General features: G+C 36.9%; 1 protein-coding gene across 1 annotated transcript in view; it reads left to right on the forward strand.

Moving 5' to 3' along the window:
• The window catches only part of Dnah5 (dynein axonemal heavy chain 5), a 287,252-nt gene that overhangs the window by 105,307 nt on the left and 167,099 nt on the right, over nt 1–14,846 (forward strand). The window contains exons 19-22 of the mRNA XM_087897036.1: nt 2,136–2,298; nt 2,975–3,208; nt 5,775–5,965; nt 6,056–6,143. Of these exons, the coding sequence (XP_087753162.1) occupies nt 2,136–2,298; nt 2,975–3,208; nt 5,775–5,965; nt 6,056–6,143 (676 nt within the window). The remainder of the gene's footprint in view (nt 1–2,135; nt 2,299–2,974; nt 3,209–5,774; nt 5,966–6,055; nt 6,144–14,846) is intronic.

A 14,846-nucleotide genomic window follows, 5' to 3' on the forward strand; every position in this document is an offset into this window, starting at 1 on the left:
AGCTTGTAGCAGAGAGACCTTTCGGAAATGGTACCTTGGCCTCATTTATGACATTTCCTATGGGTATTCTGGTGAAATGAACTCCTCAATGATGATTTTAATATGCTGGCTAGCAGTGCTTACTGGAGGACCCATTATATTCCATTCAGCTTGTGGCCACACTGCAGCTCAGATTTCTCACCACAACAGAGTGGCAGCTAAGCAGAATGACACAGAAGGTGGGTAGAGGCTGGGCGAAACCTTTGTTTTTTCTCAGAGTTTTCAGGGTTTTTTTTTTCCCTTAAAAGTTTTTTTTTTTTTCATTTTACATACCAGCCACAGTTTCCATTCTCTCCCTTCCTCCAGTTTTCCATCAGCTTCCCACCAAACCTATCGGTAGCTCTTTCCAGTGAGGACTTACAGAGAGCCCTCCTCACCCAACAATGAAACTGCAGCAATCCAGGTGCAAACTTTCTGCCCGGTGAAGTTCATTGCTTGACATTCGAAGTTTTTTTTTTTTTCAATTTAAAATTTTAGTGTGTGTGTGTGTGTGTGTGTGTGTGTGTGTGTGTGTGTGTAGGTGTTCATGGAGGCCAGAAAAGGGCACCAGATTCTTATGCCCTCTTATGCCCTCTTTTGGTCTGAACTCTGAACTCTGGAAGAGCAGCAAGCATTCCTAACCACTGAGCCACCTCTTCCATCCCATGGCTTTTGTCGCCATGGCTTTTGTCGCCATGGCTTTTGTCGCCATGGCACACTCTGCTTTTTATGAAAAGGCTCAGACTCTTAGAAGGAATCAAGGGTTCAGTGTAAACCATGTTGTTTACAGACGCAGAGACAGTGTTTCTCAGGAGACAACAGCAAGACCCCCAAACCCGAATCTGATCTCCTTGGTGTGAGGAGGGTTTCAAACTCAAAGGCATCCTTGGAAAGGATAGGAATTAAGCATTTGGTGCTAATACCTTTTTTGCATATATGTTGAACTTTAATTTATATTAACTTGTCATCAGCTGTTAATGCTTAATGACTGCAATTTAGAATCCTGTTTGCTCTTCTCACATAATTTTTTTAAAAATATTTTTCTTGCTAATTTTTAAGTTTCCTCCCCATCATAAGAGAAATCACTTAGCTCTGTTGTTTACAAAATGTAGTTTAAAAATTTCAAATCAGGGGGGCTGGAGAGATGGCTCAGCAGTTAAGAGCACTGGCCGTTCTTGCAGAGGACCCAGGTTCAATTCCCGGCACCCACATGGAGGCTCACAACTGTCTGTAACCTTCCACAGGCAAAACACCAATGCACAATAAAGATAAATAGGTAATTAAAAAAATTCCAAATCAGGTAGGTTTTAGATTTCAACAGTGGAGGAATTAGCATTTATAGCCATCACATCACCACTGTGGTGGATTTACGTGTTTCCTGGCTCTCACTGTGCTCAGAGCAGAGTTGTTACTGATTGATTATGCTCTCAGCTAATATTTCTTTGTACATTTACCCTCATCATTATATGACTTTCCCAAACACCACATAAATGACACCTTCATAACATTTTACTAAGATGATATTTATATTGTTTCTTACTACTAGGCATTAAATGGCTCCCAAAGTTTGTCAGTTTTGTCGAGAGCTATAATAAATATATATGTATAATTATTTTTGATTTTCAGGAACATTGCCCCCACATAAGTTTTTTGTGCAAACTGTATGTTTTATTTTACAGCTCTTTATAGTCATAGACAAATTGCTTTACAAAGGACAGTTCCAACGTACAAAGCCATAATGCAATAATACCAATGTCGCTACATTCTGACAAACACTGTTCTATTATAACCTATTAATTTTAGTTTGAGCAGCAAAAATCAAACATTCTAAATTAAATAAAATTGTTTTATTGCCCATAGAAGTACTTTTTGTTGACTGTTTTATTTTCTACAGCCTGCTTCTTTGTTTTACAGTTTTCATTTTTTTTCATTATATCTATTTTGTTTTTATTTTTATTTCTTTTGTTTTTGAGATTATAATATGGTTGCACCATTTTCTCATTCCTTTCCTGTCTCCAAATACTCCCAGACACCCCTCCTTTGCTGATCTTCCTCATGAACTCTCAAGTGCTAGATAAAGACCCATAACTGCCATCTTTCGTTCTTATTGCTGTTAGGACCTCTGTGTGAATGGCGCGCAGTTGCTCCATTTTAAAAGCTCCCTGGTGGAGGAAGCAGTCAATGAGTTAATAAACATGTTACTGGATGTGGATGTCCCACCTGAAGAAGCAAGTGAAAAGGTCTCTCACGAGAACGTCGGTTCTAATGGTGACTCTTCAGGTGAGAGTGGAGGTAATGGAAGGGTCTGTTCTTTTTTTTTATTTTTTAGGATAGTCATGGAAAACTAAAACTAAATTTTTTACACATCAATCAATTTCAAAGTTCTAGAAACATCACTCCAATTTTATATTGATATTTATAAATCAGAAATTATGATTTTACCCAAATCGCAATGATTTAGTTGCTTCTTCTGATTGTTTTGTGTTAAACTGGAAATGTGATTTGTGTGAAGGAAGGCCCTGGCATTTGACTATCATGCAATTCCTGTAAGGTTTGGTATTATATTTCCCTTGGGCATAGGGTAGGTAGAAATGAGTTAGAGTTCCTCCTCAAGCATATACAAACTAAAGTGAACAGTTTGCTACAGAAAGGATGAGGAGAATGTGATTTTCCAAGTCCTAAAAAAATAGTTTTTAGGGTTATTGTTAGGAGAGAACACACCAGAACACACCTTTGAAGCCCAATATAACTTTTAAACTATAGTCCTTTATCTGTTATTGACTGTTTTCCCATATTGAGATGATTTCTCCTGGGCCACCTTATGCCTCAATTTCTTCCTCCTATTATTCAGTGACCTTGTTTTCTCAGATGCAGGACATTTAACTGATATTGAGCTTGCATGTAATTTATCTTAGTTTTCTCCCTGTAATTTAATAGATTTCTCTCTTTTTCTCAGAAAAAAGAGAAGGATATCCTGAGGTTTTGGCATCTTCCTTTAATGCTGGGGCTTGTCCCCTGCCTTTGACAGCAATCACAAGAAAGAAAAAGGAAAGTGAGACTTTAGAGGAAGCCCGTGAGCTGCTCTCCCATTTTAACCATCAAAACATTGATGCTCTTTTGAAAGTGACAAGGAATACTCTCGAGGCCATTCGCCGGCGCATTTATTTCTCACACATGATTAACTTCCGGGGTATGATCTTGCATAATTTTTCTATTGGTTGACCAGGTAGAAGCCTTGTGTGTGTGTGTGTGTGTGTGTGTGTGTGTGTGTATGTGTGTGTGTACATTTCTGTTAAATTTCAATAATCTGAAAAACTGCAACGTTCATTGTACACCTCCTGATAAGTTTAAGCAGCTCATCCCCACAAATTCTGTGCTGTGGATCTTCTTATCATTTATGTTAAAACTGAGAAACCTAGGGCCTAGATATATTATTTTGCCAAGGTTACTGAGATCTTGATGACACACAAAAAATCAACCTAATCTAAAATGTTGAAAACATGAAGAAAATTATTTGATCCAAGAGAGAAAAACATCTTTAAATGAAGACATATAGGGGAATTGTTTCAGTAGTACTTTTTTTGTTATTGACCAATATTTCATTTTTACATCTCTCTCTCTCTCTCTCTCTCTCTCTCTCTCTCTCTCTCTCTCTCTCTCTCTCATTTATCTCTCTCTCTATATCTCTATCTATCTATCTATCTATCTATCTATCTATCTATCTATCTATCTATCTATCTATCATCTCTCTCTATCTATCATCTCTCTCTCTATCTTCTATCTATCTCTCTATCTATCTATCTATCTATCTATCTATCTATCTATCTATCTATTTTCATCTATTCTTTGTGTCTTTCACATCATGCCTCCTGTTCCCACCTGTCTCTCCCCCATAAAACAAGGTAAAATTTAAGAGAAAATGGAAAAGATTAGAAAGAAGGATAAAAATCTCATCGTGGAAGCTTCAGTGTTACTGTGAGTCACGCGATGAACCCCTTTATTTATACATTTTTACATGCAGGCATTTATTGCAAAGAATCATTGATCTGCTCTGAGGCTGCTGGTCTCTGTTGTATCATTGACGTTGGGCCTTTACTGTGACTCTTCCTGGATATCCTGTGGTTGCCCTGTGTTGTGGAAATCCTGCAGTTCTGGGCCCACAAGACTGACACAGCCCCTCGGTGCTCCAGCAGATTACAGATGGGAGGATGTTGGGGTGGGCCAACATGTAACCCTGGTTTTGGACCTGGGTAGTTGCAGGGTTGATCAGCCCACCACTGCTCCCCTGACTTCTCCACCAGGGTGAGCTTTCCAACATTGCCCTAGTTCGCCCTTTGCAGAAATGTGCAAGGAGTGAGGCCTGTTCTCCGGCTTTCCAGTACTCAGGGTCAGCTCTCCGACACCTAGACATTCAGGGTCAACTTTACCTTGTTGCCCAGGCAAGGTGTAGGGGCCACTGTCCTGAGTGCTGCAGCTGACAAGGGCCATGGACAGCGCTCCTGCTCTTATGACCTCAGGGTCAGCTCTTCCTCAGGCACTGGCGAATGTGGAGTGGGGCATCTCTCCTCTGCCCATGCTTCCACATGACAGATGAATGATGGAGACAACTCTCCCATGCTTACAACATTGGAACTGCCTCACCCACATCTCTGTCAACAGGGTTGGTTCTGTTGTAGGCTGATGAGTTGAAGGGCCTGCTCTCCTAAATTTAACCAGTCTTATTAATGAGAAAGGGTTGTTGTCATTGCTTTAAAATTAGAATTTATTTTATTATTTTCATGATATTTCAACTGGCTTCTTCATTCTGAACGTCCGCATCTTTTTCTCAACACTTCAGAAAAGGGGTCAGGCTCTTCTAAGTATGCTACAAAACCCCATAAATGTTAGGAATATTCTGAAATAAAAATCTAATTTAAGAATGGTAAAAAGGGAAGCAGTAATTAATTGAGAAAAAAATAGAATAGTGAAATCTTATTTTGTAATTTGTAATTAAAGTGAAGCATAACATTGCACTGAAAATGGATGAAGAAAAAGGTGTATAAAAGAATGTTTTGGGGCATGACTTTCATGTACTTCAGAATGGAAGACAGTTCTTTCCTTAGACACAGGGCTGTTGACAGGATTCACCAAATGTTGGCTCATAAATTACAACAGTAAACCACAGTTATTTCATAACTTTGTGCATTGTAGATATTTTTAGCCATATAAAATCATGTGTGATTTATACACACATGCTCAAACACATGCATCTCTGTCTAAATACTTAGACCTATATGCAACTTTAAAAAAACCTCCATTATAATTATAATGAGTTAAATTTAACTTTTTTTCCCACATGTGACAACTCTCCCAAGTTTTCAAATTTATTCATTGTGGAAGGTGTTTTATTTGTATTTCCAAAAATTGCTTGTTCTAACTTTCATTTATTGTTGTTTGTTCTTTATGTCTTGTTTGCTTACTGTGCATAAACTCATTGTTGGCCTCCTGTTACCTGCCACTATTATTTAAAAAAATCTTAGGTAAGACTTTGTACTTAATCCCAACTCTACACCAAACGATTCCTTTTATGTAGATGTACCAGCAAGCTTCAATGCTTTGGGATCTGCTGAATTGCTATTATACTAAGCCAAACCAGATCTTCAAATATTCATGCACTCATTAATTTGACAAATATTCATCTGATTACATGAATATTATGTGTGTTTTGGTGTTTTTGGAGAGGTTCATTTTCAATTAAAAATGGTATATTAACTCAGACAGTAACAATGGATCTAAGACAAAGCAGAACCATCTTCCTATTTTTCGGGCAAACATCACTCTGGCCATTCCCAACATTGCTATGACTCCTGCCCTGGAAGACATACAGCAGACCCTGAACAAGGCTGTGGAATGCATCATCAATGTGCCCAAGGGGGTTAGACAGTGGAGCATCGAGCTGCTGTCCATGGTGGGTAGAATATTAAAAAGTTGCTTCCTTTGTTGAGGCTGCTCTTTTAAAAGATGGGGCAAAGTTGAAAAGCATCCTTTTGCATTCTAGAGAAAGATGCATGAAAGGAAAACGGCTGCTCTGAAGATCACTGAAGACAGTGATTCTGATGCTGAGGTGGAGGAAAGTGAACTGCAAGGTAAAGATGTGTTAAAAATTTTTAAAAATTGAAAAAAGTGTGTGTGTGTGTGTGTGTGTGTGTGTGTCTGTCTGTCTGTCTGTGTGAGTGTTTCTTTATGTGTATGTGTGTATTTACACATAGGTGCCCATGGAAGCCAAAAATGGGAGCTGGAGTTACAGGCATTTGTGAGGCACCTGATGCAGTGCTGGTGGCTGATCTGGAATTCTCTGCGAGAGCAGCAAGTGCTCTTAATTACTGAGCCCTTTTCCCCAACTTTATTTTAAAACAAAGTCATTGCAAGTTAAATGTTTATACTATAATAATAGATTTATAATATCTCCTATGCCGTGTGTGGTTTTCAAATCATGTTTAGTAAGAGTTTTAATCTTTGAGCCATTTTGAGTTGAAAAACATGAAGGATCACATACACATACATTAATGTCGCACATTCCTTTCTGTTGCATCTGTCACATCTGCTGGTGCATGCACAAGTGATATTTGGTCTGACCTAGTAATGGCTGAAGACAGGATATGTTTTAATTTCACACTTTGTTGAGATGCTTGTTATCCTCACAGTGAATATTTCCTGACATGTTATAGTTGCTTTTGACCTATCATGAGTTTTGTTTTGTTAACACATTCTGAGTGTTGCTGTGCTTCCTGCAGTTTTCATTTGTAGTCTGGAAAATTGGGGAGCATCAGGCATTCAAGTTGCTAATGATATCAGATGTCATCTTTAGTCCTCATATTCCTTTTAAATCAACATCACAGTTAGCAGACCCAGTGGAATTTCATTGGTATTGCTCTCCCCTGAGATTATAAATTGACTAACCATGAGGAAGGAACTGAAGCCAGTACCTTATTGAAAAAGCACAAATGAGGAAGGCAGTGACTGCTGAACATATTTTCCAATAATTCACTTATATATTTACTATATCTTTCTGTCTGTCTGTCTATATGTCTGTCTGCCTATTTATCTATCACCTATTTATCTATTATTTGTTAACTTAAACTAAAAAACACTTTCTGGAGTTGGACAGATGGCTCATCATTTAGGAATATAGTGGCATTTCAAATGTATTTTAATGAATAAAGCTTGCCTGAAGATCTGAGAGTAAAACAGTCCCACTGGTCTGTTGAATTATCTCAGGTCGAGAAAAAAAACCAGGCAATCAATTATATTTTTCTTTATTATAAGGGGTAAACTCATGAAGCAGGAATAAGAAGTCCAGCTCAGCTGTGTAGAATGGGAAACACACACATACACATAAACACGCGCACACACACACACACACACACACACACACACACACACACACACACACACACAGTGAAAGAGAGAGAGAGAGAGAGAGAGAGAGAGAGAGAGAGAAAGAGAGAGAGAGAACTTTGGGCCACCCAGTTTTTCTCCTGGTACCCAGAAAGCCATGCTCTAACTTGGGCGCACCTCTTACAGATAATTGGTTGACAAAGATTCCCTATCGCCTCCTCCTTTTGTCTAAATAAGAGTGATCCAAACCCAAAACAAGACTATATACAGTAGGAACAGATATCAAGTTATAAAATTGCAACCAACATAAACAATTTTAAGCAAGGAACACATGATAAATGTTTTAATAAACATTCTATTCTAAAGAGTCTAAGTCTTGCATTGGAAATTAGCTTGACTAAATCATAAGAGGAAGCTAACTAAGTCTACCTAATCTTCAACCCCATCAAAGGCCTGAGAAGGGAGATATTACTTGAGTAGGCAGGTAGTGCAATCAAGCAGCTTCTGATATGAGCAGCATAAGACAGAGACAATTGGCTGCCTGAGCAATCACCCAAAGTCTTATCTGCAGTGTTAAAGCAATTAACCTAGGCTAAGGTCTAGAGTAACTTACAGACCATTTTCAAAGGCAAGAAAATTTTCAGAACCATCTTACCATGTCTTGGCAAGGTTTGGCAGTCTTTTTCTTTGTGTCCTGGTTATCCAGTCCTTCAACATGCACTTTGTCAGTGGTTGAGGCATGGGCAGTTCCTTGCCCAAAGGCCAGTTGTACCAAGAAGAAAACAAACTCCAGGGAGAATGTTTTTGGTGCTCAACATTTTCTCAGAAATATATTGGTGCTGTCAGAAGCAATCATGTCTCCTGTCAACAGAACCCTAAGTTATTTAAATGCCATGTTCTACAGATCCTTGAAGTGATTAAAGATTACCAATCTAGGCAAAATACAATCTCTATGTATCTAAAGAACCTAATTAATCTGACTACATGTATAACAAACATGAATAATTATTGACCTATAATACTTAATACCTATATAACTTAATGACTAAGACTTCTTATCAGAATATTAAAGAATCTGTAAACAAATGTGCAGCAAATGAGGACAATGACCTCAAAATGTAAACAATGTGTAAGTATCTTGATCTGAGTTAGAACTAACATATAATGCAATATGAAAATATATCCTAAAATTGCATCATTATATAAAATGTCTTAAAAAGAGGTGGAAACATGCATGTATATAATCTGACAAAATAACTTTGCATAGGTGTACAAATATTGTAAGCAGAAATAACAGATATAATTTTAACTTATATCAATATACAAAACTATACCAATGTAAATTGTCCATAAACAATAGCTCACAAGTATTTACTCTATTACCCACTATTGTTATTAGTGTGAATAAGTTCACACCAAATTATCTATTATCTCATTCAATTTTTCTTTTCTTTTTTGGGGTGGGGGCTACATAGTTTTCATGCCAACCCTCTACCTTATACAAGTAATAATCAAGCCCTAAACGGTGTCCCCAACCCTGAGAACAAACTTTATTGGGATAGGGGATGTTGACAGCTGTCATGGGGGTGATGTTCTTATTATGAAATACTGTAAAAGTAAAGCAATGGTTAACTTTCAAAGTAACTGTCTAGTATAGTTGCAAATTGTTTCTGAACAGTCAATAGAGTTTTTTTCCATAGTTCTTATTTGGAGTTCTAGCCAGAATATTGTGAGAAAGAGTACCATTTCAGCAGCTGGTACCCAAAAATCAGTCTTTTATTAGTGCTATCAACATCATGATGTCATCTCAATCAGGTGGAGTTGTTGCTGTGGTGATCTTCTTCCTGGAAACTTCAAAGATTACTGCAGGAAAAAGGATCAGTAGGAAACTCGATTGTTCATTGTGGAAAACTTAAGCATTGTTCCTATAGACATATATTCAATGAAAAATATGATATAGACAAAATAGGCATGAAGAAAATAAAATTTTTCCTAAAGTCTATTTATTTATGTCTTATATCAGATGATGCCTAACATGAGACAGAAACTCTGAATTTTCCTTTTAACAATATGCTTGGATTTAGAGGACAGAGCCATTGTCCAACTCCAATGCCAACTCTATGTATTCATAAAATATATATTTGAATGTATGTATTTTGATCACCTGTTCTCATAAGTCATATTCCCTTTTTTCTTGTTGATCCTTATTGGATAGTTTTTTCCCCTCTTTTAGCATCCAAACATCCAGGGTCTCTTGAATTCTTGAAAATGTGTATTTTCCTGTAAAGACAAGAACAGAATCCTGCCTCAACCCTATATGGATTCCTTATCACCTGTATGGTTGTCACCTTTGTGGATGAACTGTTGTTTCTCTTTCTCACGAAGTTTCTCTTTTTCAAAGTGAATCTGTATTAATTCTGATGATATCCATAGTGTTTTTCCTTCTGTGGAAACAAAAATGAAAGCCCTTTTCCAATGTAGCACCTCTCCTGGTTTACATTGTGAGGACAACACATCCTTGAAATACACTGATTGATTTAATTCAGAATTCTGTTTATTATCCAATGTCTCTCTGCTGTTGTTGTCCCTTTCTCATCAGCATTAAGAAACTTCAAGGTTAATAAAGCATTATGAAATCGATTTCTGTGGGTATTTCCCATCTTTTTCTGTTTGCTTAGCATATCCCTTTTAGTTTGATTTGACCTTTCTATAACTGCCTGACCTGTAGGATTATTTGGTATACCTGCAATATGCTTTATATTATAATAAGCGAAAAGCCATTTCGTTTTCTTAGATACATATGCTGAACCATTGTCTGTCTTTATTTGTGCAGGAATACCCATGATGGCTATAAGTTCTAGTAAATGTGTGATTGCTGAATCAGCATTTACTGAGCCCAAGGAAGTTGCCCATTAAAAAGCTGAATAAGTGACTATGGTGTGGTATACATATTTTAATTTTTCAAATTCCATAAAGTGGAACACATCCATCTGCCAGATTTCATTCCTTTGAGTACCCTTTGGGTTACACCCTGCAGGCAATGGTATTTGGTTATAGAAAGAGCAAGTAGGACATCTCTTTATAATCTCCTTAGCTTGTTGCCATGTAATAGGAAACTTTTTCCTTAAACCTCTGCTATTGACATGTTTCTCATAAAATTCTGAGGCCTTCAACACGCATTTAATCAATAACTGATCAATTTCTGCATTACCTTGTGCTAGAGGACCTGGCAAACCCATATGGGATCGGGTGTGTGTCATGTATATAAGACAAAGCTTATTCCTGATTATGTCTTTTACCTGAATAATTCCTGATTATGTCTTTTACCTGAATAAATAAGGAAGTCAAATTTTGTATCATCTGGTATAAAATCAACAGTTTCAATATATAAGACAGCTTTTTATGCATATTGTGAATCAATAACTGTATTGAGAGATTCTTTAAAATCTCTTAGTACCATAAGACAGAATTATAAGGGCTTGGTTCCTCTTTACTTAATTCTTCTGATTTGTAACCTGCCTTCCATGATTTATTTGCATCAGCTCAAAATGTATGAGGTCCAGTTATTGGTGCACCATGTATAATTAGGGGAGGAATCCAAGAAGCTCTCTTTATAAGGTTAAGTCTATCACTTTTGGCATAATTGCTATTAATTTCTCCCAAAAAATTAGCAGAAACTCTGTCATGGTTCATTGTCTTCCCATAACATTTTTATTTCATCAGTAGTAAAAGGCACTATAAACTCTTCTGGGTCTATACCTGCTAAGTGATGAAGTCTCAATTTACCTTTTATAATTAATTCAGAGACTTTTTCCACATAAGTTTTTAATTTCTTACTTGGTTTATGTGGTTAAAAGTTCCATTCTAAGATAATATTGTCCCTCTGCATTAAATTTCATGTAGGAGAAATTCTGGAAGACAATATGACTAGAATACAATTAAGATTTAGATTCACCCTGTCCACATGTGCCTCTTGTAATTTCTCCTCAACAATCGTCAATTACTTTTCCATTTCAGCTGTTAATTCTCTGGGCCTATTTAAGTCTTTGTCCCATCTAAGGTTTTGTTTAAATGAATTATTAGATCAGGTGTTATCCCAACAGATGGTGGTAGACTGGAAATATCTCCTAACTGTCTTTGAAAGTCATTAAGAGTCCACAATTGGTCTCTCCTAATTTGTGCCTTTTGTGTTCTAATTTTCTATAAAACTAGGTAATTGATAGAATCTCCTCTTTGAATCTTTTCAGGAACAATTTGTAATCTTCATTTGGCTAAAACCTGCTATACTTCGTCAAACATTCTTTCTAAAGTATCTGCATGTGAATCATATAACAAAATGTCATCTTTAATGAATTATAGACTTAGGAAATTGCTCACATATTATTTCTGTGCCAATACATATGGCTAAGTTTTGGCACAGGGTGGAGCTATTGATCATTCCCTGTGGGAGGGCAGTCCATTTGTATTTCCTTGTAGGCTGAGAATTATTATAAGTAGACACTGAGAAGGCAAATTTTTCTCTATCCTCTTCTTGTAAAGGTATAGCGAAGAAACAATCCTTTAAGTCAATAACTATGAGAGACTATCCTTTTGGTAATAGAGAAGGCACAGGAATTCCAGATTGCAGATGCCCCATCAGTTGAATAACCTTGTTGATAACTCTAAGATCTGTCATCATTCTCAATTTCCCAGATTTCTTTTTGACAGCAAATAAAGGAGAATTTCAAGGGCTGGTAGATTCTTCAATATGGTACGCATCTAGTTGCTCCTGTACCAGCTGTTCTAAAGTCTGCAGCTTTTCTTCTGTTATAGGCCACTGTTTAACCCATATTGGTTTCTCAGTTAACCTTTTTAAAGGCAGGGCTGTTAGTGCCTCTGAAGGTTTGTCAATATCTTTGTGCTTTTGTACAGTCTGAATGGCTCTCCTTGATCCTGGGGTTCATCAATCAGCTAAACTGCATGATGAGAATGTTCCTGGACCTGTCTATTTCTCTCCATCTCACCCAGTGTTCAGTTACACATGTTTGTTGCAGACCCAGAGTCAATATGGGTGCAGAAAATTTAAACTTAGGTCCTCATGCCTAAGTGGCAAGCATTTCTTCCAAGCCCAAGGTTTTATGTGAAAATATTTTGATTTCTCTTGGATGATACTGACAATTAGGATCATAGGGCATATGATAACTCTGCGTTTGAAGTTGAGAAGAAATGCCGAGCTAAGTCTGGAAGCTATGAAATCGTTTTGTTTTCCCATGGGCAATGCAGGGGACATTCATTGCTTTTCTCTTCATAACCACTGAGAGTTATTTTTGCCTTTTCTGTACAGCCATTGTAATAGCTACAGAGTGGTATTTCATTGCAGCTTTAGTGTGAATTTCTGCAATGATAACGAAATCATTTCTCATGTGGTTTTTGGCCATTTGTATATTTCTTTAGAGTGATACCTATTAATTTTCCAGGTTCTTAAGAATTCACTCACTTATTTCAATTTGTATACACTTTTTATGTTCTACATAAAACTGTAAAAATTTTTATTTTATTATAGATTTATTTTAATTTCTTCTTGATATCTTTGAAAGAATAAGATTTGAATTTTAAGTTCTATTTAGTTGTATTTTCACTTTGTATCTAAGAAACAGTGGCTTAGCATAATATTAGGAAGACATACTCTCTTCAAGTTGCATAGCTTAGCATTTATATTTTAGTCTGTGATCCATTTTTAGTGAGGTTGAAGTTTAAATTCATTATTTTCTGTATGGGTGTATACTTGTACTGCCACTGTTAGCTAAGAAATCATTATTTTCCAATTGAATTTTCTGGAGACCTTTGTTGAAACTCATTTAAATATGAGTACAAATCCCAACCTTTGTTTCTGGACTCTTGGTTTTATTCTGTTAATCTCAGTTCATGCTTATTCTGGTGCCACATTGTCTTTACTACTATAACTTTGGAGGAAGCTTTCAAAGAGTCATTTATTTATTCTTTTACCTTTTTATTCACATATTCTTCTTTGTTCAAAGTTCTTTCTTATTCCATTCCCATGAAACCCTTTGTTCTTCTAAATAAGAAGTGCCTCCCTCTTCCTATTTCATGACATTCCTTTTTTGTGACCCATGGCATGTAATTCGGGCTGTCTTCATGAGTATGGGTGGCCACACTAGTTTGCTTGAGTGAAGGTGATGAAGCATGGCCACACCCCCTGCCCATCTACTCTATCTCTAGTTCCTTGGAAGGCGTAAATTCAGGGAGTGTGAGTCCCTTTTCATTTTTTTGTTCAAAACCCCCTTAAACTGTGCTGGATCATTGATGCTTCTTTATGAGTTATAGGAACAGTTTGTTGGTTTCTAAGAAAAATGCATTTGAAATGTTTATGTAGGGGTATGCTGAATGCGTATGTTACTTGGTGGTATAGTTCAGTTTGAAAGGATTTAAATTACACAAAGCTTGTTGTCTGGTCACACAATAGGACTGATGCACATGTGGACTCACAGAAACTGTGGCAGTCAACACAGGACCTACAAGGGTTCAAGCTGAACAATGGTGATGACAAAGTGGACAGTGTCCCACCCCTACCCAAGATGATATTTGCAACTGATACCTGATCCAGGAATGGGAAAAATCAGTTTTCTCCAAGGAAGTATCACTGGGTGTATTAATCACACTCCAGGGCAGGCTTCATGCCCAGGAGTAGTTGGCCAACACAAAATGAACTCTCTTTTGTGTGTAGACTTTTTTTTTTGTACATTTTGTCTTACTAGTTTAATTTTAGCTTGCTTGTTTTTATTCCTTTTTTATTTTTGAAAGAGATTGAGAGAAAGAACAAAAAGTTAGATGGGTAGGGAGATGGGGTGAATTTGGGGGAGGGGAAGATGGGGAAAGAAAGAAAAATATGAATAGTTAAGAAATGGAAAAATAAGTAACAAAAAGAGGAACTCTAGGGATTGAAGTACAATTAAAAAGTTAGAAAATCAAATCAAATCAGAATGCTGAACCATAACACTTAAAAAGCAAAAACAAATCAGGCATAGTAGCACATGCCTTTAAACACAACACTTGGGAGGCAGAGGCAGGAAGATCTCTCAGTTTGAGGCTAACCTGGTCTACAAAGCAAGTTCCAGGATAATCAGGACTGTTATACAGAGAAACTGTCTCAAAAAGTGAAACAAACAACAAAATAAACAAAAAACAAAAAAAATGTAACGACAAACGAAACAAAAAATTATTTAAACACTGGAAGAACATTCTACATTGACTCTTACCTCCATGAACAAATTCTGTAAACTCCCTTATTTCTTGAAGCATAGGCCACAATAGTGTCTGATTGTTTGGAGGTCAGCTAAACACTGTGTGGAGATGAAAAAATCAACCTCACTATTTTTAGGAACTCTGTGTGCAGGACAGCAGTAACACTACCCAAGCTTTACTCTGTGACTACGATAGCCTCCATGCTAGCC

The sequence above is a fragment of the Myodes glareolus genome, chromosome 15, assembly GCF_982192425.1.
Source record: "Myodes glareolus chromosome 15, mMyoGla1.1, whole genome shotgun sequence".
NCBI classification, from domain to species: Eukaryota; Metazoa; Chordata; class Mammalia; order Rodentia; family Cricetidae; genus Myodes; species Myodes glareolus.